At 43.2% G+C, this 5,375-nt stretch overlaps 1 protein-coding gene across 1 annotated transcript; it reads left to right on the top strand.

Moving 5' to 3' along the window:
- The first annotated feature begins 338 nt into the window (after positions 1 to 338).
- On the top strand, positions 339 to 5,375 carry LOC119909686 (mas-related G-protein coupled receptor member A8-like). The gene is made up of 4 exons (XM_038727897.1): positions 339 to 632; positions 714 to 776; positions 4,257 to 4,444; positions 4,554 to 5,375. Exons 1-4 carry the CDS (start codon positions 339 to 341, stop codon positions 5,059 to 5,061), a joined length of 1,053 nt encoding a protein of 350 aa, XP_038583825.1. The 3' UTR covers positions 5,062 to 5,375.

Below are 5,375 nucleotides of genomic sequence, written 5' to 3'. Positions count from 1 at the left end.
TGAGATGTTGATTAAAAGTCTCCTGGCAGGTTCGGGTATATATACAATACAATATGCAGATGGTTCATCAAGTGGATCAATCAGTCAGAGGGCAGAGGGGCTAAATATTTATCACCAGCGCATCCTATCGGAAACTCTATTTTTTGATTAAATATTATTAGCAGATAATGTAACAAATGTTGAGGAATTACAATATAAACTGAAAATATGACACATTTCTTTATTTGACATTATTATTGGTATACTATAGGTGCACTGTATTTGTTGAACTTCAACTTAAAGCTTAAAACTTTAAACCTGCCTCCTGATCTCTCAAACAACAGGTTTCACTCTGAAGAATGGAAGATTTCTTCAGTAATAGCAGCCCACGGGACAAAAGCAATGATTACAGTAACATCACCTCCAACTACCAGAATTACAGCAAAACCACCTCGGACAACAACAATTACAGCAACACCACCTCTGACAACAAGAATAGCAGCAACAGCACCTCTGACTACTATCACAACATCATCTTTGAAACCTATGAATTTAATGGAGGAGTTGCATCCATCATGAATGTGGGGACATACATAATCATTTGTATCGGCCTTCCTTTGACCCTCTTGGCCATATATGGTCATTATTCTCTGGTATGTAATTTATAACAGATTTATGTATTTCCTGTCTTTGTCTGTCTTACAGTCTGTCTGTCTGTCTGTCTGTCTGTAAAGGATCTTGATCTGGCTTTTGGGCTGGGACAAAGGGATGAGCAGGATAAGCAGTTGACGATGGATGTATGGATGGATGAAGCTGATTAGACCCTAAGCACATGCAGTTTACATGTATGGCTCCATTCCAGCCTTCTCTTCAACTGCTGAGGTTAATGGCACTGGTTGAAACTCAAGTAGAAAATAGTCGTCACGTTTATCAGAGCGATTTGCACAGCATTATTTGGGCTCATTATTTGGGTTTTTTATTAAACAATCAAGTAACGTGTGAAATGTTGTAGACTTTCATATTCCCCAGAGGATGAAGCCTACTGACCTTTTTATGTCCCTTGACGTTTCCTTTAGTGCCACCATCAGATTGATGTTTTTGTTTTTCAATAAAATGTCTCGAAAACTATCGGATGGATTGCCATAAACAAAAATTATACATTACAGACATTACATACATACAGACATTCATGGAGCCCAGTGGTTGAATCATAATACCTTTTGTGATCCCCTGACTTTTCATCTAGTGCCATGATCAGGTCAAAATGTTTGATTTGTCCAATACTTTGGTTTATGACTAAATATGTCAAAACTAATGACATTCCTACCAGCCTCAGCTGTACTTTGTGTTTGTCCTAACTAGCAGATTTTAGCATGCTAACACCCTAAACATGTAACATGGTACACATTACCTGCCAAACATCAGCATATTAACATTTAGTTCAAAGAACCACTATGTCTAAGTAGCCTCACATGACTGTTTGCATGGTGGTAGACTATGCCTGATTTCCTAAGAAAATTGTATTGTGCAAATGTGCGCTGCGGTTTTCATTGAGTCTGTGGTCGTAATCTGTGTGTATTCAGTGTCTCATTTACTAAAACAGCAGGTCATTATGCAGTCAGCACCTTGTATTGCCCTCCAGACGCATCCTGTGAGTGAGGGAGAGCTCAGTAGTCACATTTCATACTATGGTATATAAATAAATATTCAATTTGGTCATCAACTCCACAAAAACTGGTATGCTATTACTCATGTCACTCATAAAATTATTATATAATCTTAAGCATAATTATTAATAAATTAGCCAATGGCTAGGATAGGATGAAGGGGTCGAGAAGGTATGGATGAAGGGGTTTGATCAGGTTGTGGTGGCCGGTGTGGCTAGGAACCGGGGGGTCGGGGCACGTCTCTATAAGCGTCTTGCTGTATGACCCCCAAAAAATGTGTTGCTGGGCTAAGCGAAAATGAGTAATGTGTTAATGTGGGGGGTAAGAGATGTTAGAGGCAGGAGCTCTGTAATGAGTCTGATGAAGGAGTTTAACCACAAAAGTAGATGCGTATGGTGGATGTTTGATTTGAGAACTGAGTAATTGTGGTGAAAGTGGTTGGTGATGCAATGTCGATGTAAGGGAATGGCAGGCGGAAAGAAGAGTTAAAGTTTTTGACTTCACCGTCCTGGATGGCACAAAGAGAGGGTTTTGGTGCAACCAAGAATCGCTTTGTGTACCACGTGAGCCCCCAAAGAATAGCAGCAATGACTGTGGGGTACGGCTTGTGGAGGGAGGGGGAAAGGGTGTAAGGTACCGCCGGCAACTGTGAGGTGAACAATCTGCCACCGTAGTAACTGCCGTCTTCGGGTTGGGTTGAGTGGTTGTTGTAAAGTCTAGAGAGGCCATTTTGAGAAGAAAAGAAGTTGTGCCGCAATCTCAGTAACATTTACAAGTGTTGCCGAGTACAACGTGATCATGAAGAGGCGAAACTGAGGCAGATTGGGTCGTGGTAAGTGGGAAGGGAAGGATCGGCCTTGTGGGATGATGCGAATGGCAAGATTTAGGTATCCAATTAGGGAGAGAAATTGGTGTTTGGTACAACGGTAGAGGAGGTAGTTTGGAATCTACGGAGAAATATGATGGATTTATGGAATATGGTGAAGTCAGGTTGGGAAGGAGGCTTCAAAGGAAGTGGATCAAGTATCTTAGTGCTGCTCGACACCCGAATGTGGAGCGGATGGTTAAGTAATATGAAACATTCCAAGAAAAGCTGAACAAAGGAAACTCCAGAAATCATGGCGTGTGGGCAACGCCTTTGAAGCGCCGGTAGTTGTCGGATTAAGCCGACCAGGCAGGTGGCCGGCAAGATGGTTGAGGTTGATGTCGTGTGAGTTGGTTGTGCAGTGCATGAAAAGATCTGGACTGAAGATGAGGCTATTGGTGCTTGGTGCCGTGGTGCCGTGGGGGAAAGTTAGTCCTGGTGGTGGTGCTGATATGGCTGGTGTAATTAATCAGGAAGGGGGGGGGTTGGTGAATCGACCTATCGTGTATCCGTTGTCAACATCTTTGGCTCAGACCTTGGCCACTGTATAGGCTTGGCGAGGGTGGACTTATGATTATGATGGATCAGGTATAACCATGATGCATGGATGGAAACCGGAATTGAAATTGTGGATGAGGAAGTTGACGGACTGGCGGTGGGATGGGCTTCAGGGCGGATTCTACGGCGTGGATGATGGTATCGGTGTTTTGAGGTACCTGCGTGGTCAGAAATTGTGCTGGGTGGGGTTATGGGGGCAACTGATTCTGCCGTGGGCACTGGCACAAAAAGAACAGGTGTGGAGGAAACGGCAACTTGAAACATTGCTACCTAAATCATTAAAGTTATTGCAAATCATTTTTGTCAAATTCCTGAAGAATCAGACCGTGGGCTGACCATGGGGTGCAATGTTTTTTGATAGGAGGGTAGGTGATTTGGGGATGGTATGAGATGGAGGCACTGTGAAACTGTCAGGTGCCTGGAGGACCAGACTTCTCCTGAAGGTTGGCGATGGCAGCTGCGTCCTCTGTATGTGCTTGGTGGAGTCAGGCTGGAGCTGCTGGACGGAGAATAGTGGATGTTGCGGTGCTGAGAAACTTGGATAACGGAGGATGGTCGCGGATGATGAGTGGCTGGCCGCGTGGGAGTGGATGTAACTATGGACAGAGGAGATTCGGAGACCAAGGACTGATCGTCAATACAGATCGCTGTCCGAGGCGCTGAGAACGAGCTCGTGATCCATATTAAATTAAGTATAACTTTATAACAATAACTTTTAAGTAGTTGGGTGTGTGTGTCTGAGTCTATACAAACAGTCGTGAGAACTGAAACAAACGAGAGAGAAAGGGGTTTGACAGGCTTATATACGTATGAGCAGGTGATTGGATTAAAGAGGCACAGGTGGATGAAAAGAGTGAAGCACGAGTGGTTGGATTAGTGAGAGAGAGTGAGGCATGGTCTTGCTCCTGAACCTTAATTATAATAACTTCATGAGGAGAAAGGCTCTTGCAAACACAAACATGACACACAACTTGCGACTCCAGTCTGTTTGATAAATTCAGCTCATGTGTTTGAGCCAGAAGGCTTCATATCTGTGGCTGAAAAACTGCTGCAGAAGCTGCAGGAAATCTGGCTCTTAGTCTTGTTACTGCAGTGATTGGGCAGAGTAATAAGACATATTTTGGAGGAGGTGGACTTCACAACATGTTCACAACTGCTTGTTTACTTTTACCAATGTTTTCCTGCAGGTGAGAAGTGATCATGTTGCTCCGATCTACGTCATCAACCTTCTCATTACCGACCTCATCCAGCTCTGCTGCATGATCGTTCAGGTGGTACCACTTAAAGATCTGAAGATAGCTGACATCTTCATTGATATTTATCTTTCTGCTCTGATGGCCAGTGTTGGCTTCATGGTCTGTGTTGCCCTGGAAAGGTATCTGTCTGTCTATCTAGTATGTGTGGAGCTCCTTCTGTGTCTGAACATTGTATTAGTTTAGTAACTCTGAAGCTCCTCAAAGACTGTGTTTTTCTTTGAATTACAGGTATTTGGTCATCGCCTGCCCAATGTGGTACCGCTTCAAACGAACCATCAAGTTCTCTGTGGTGGTGTGTATTGTGGTCTGGACCCTTCCTCTTTTCTTTTTCTTCATTTTCTTATTTGAGGTTAATCCTAAGGTCCCACAAACTGTCTCTGGCATTTTCCTCCTCCTTCCCTTCCCACTGCTAATATTCTTCCTGGTTGGGACCCTCAAAACACTGTCTGCTTCCATCTCGGTACCCTCTGATGAAAAACGACGAATTGTGGGAATTTTGGTCCTGGTGTTGCTTAATTACACGTTGCTTTTCATGCCCAGCATCATTGGGTACCTGTCAAACGAAGCAAGAAATAACATTACCTTCAGACATCTGTATGTCATCTTTGTTAGGTTGAATCCTCTTGCAGACTTAGTCCTGTATGTCTTCATGAGGAAAGGGGTCATAGACAAGCTTTTGGCCTCTGTGTGTTGCTGCAGAATGGACAGCAATGAGATCAGCAGTCCATCAGTATGAATGATGACAATATTTCCACAGTCAGCTTCCTGTAGGCAGAGAAAGAGGGAGAGAGAGAAAGGGGAGGAAACAGGAGGAGAAATGGAGGCCAATAGAAAGGATAGAGATACCGTCATCTACTGATAGGATTTCCAATAAGACATCTAAGTGAAGGTAACAGGAAGCACTGTTTTAACTGGGAAAACTGAAATGTTTTAGTAAACTTGCTCTGGTTCACTGTGATGTATTCAACAAATAAATGTGTTTTGATTAGTTTGTAGCTGTATTTGTTTTTGTTGTTTGGCACAAAGAAGGGCATATTAACAAGTCTTTAT

The sequence above is a fragment of the Micropterus salmoides genome, unplaced genomic scaffold (assembly GCF_014851395.1).
Source record: "Micropterus salmoides isolate LMB-PRFRI ecotype aquatic unplaced genomic scaffold, ASM1485139v1 Ms_hic_scaffold_1821, whole genome shotgun sequence".
NCBI lineage: Eukaryota > Metazoa > Chordata > Actinopteri > Centrarchiformes > Centrarchidae > Micropterus > Micropterus salmoides.
The sequence above is the reverse complement of the archived record's forward strand: the minus strand, read 5'-3'. Positions and strand labels throughout refer to the sequence as shown.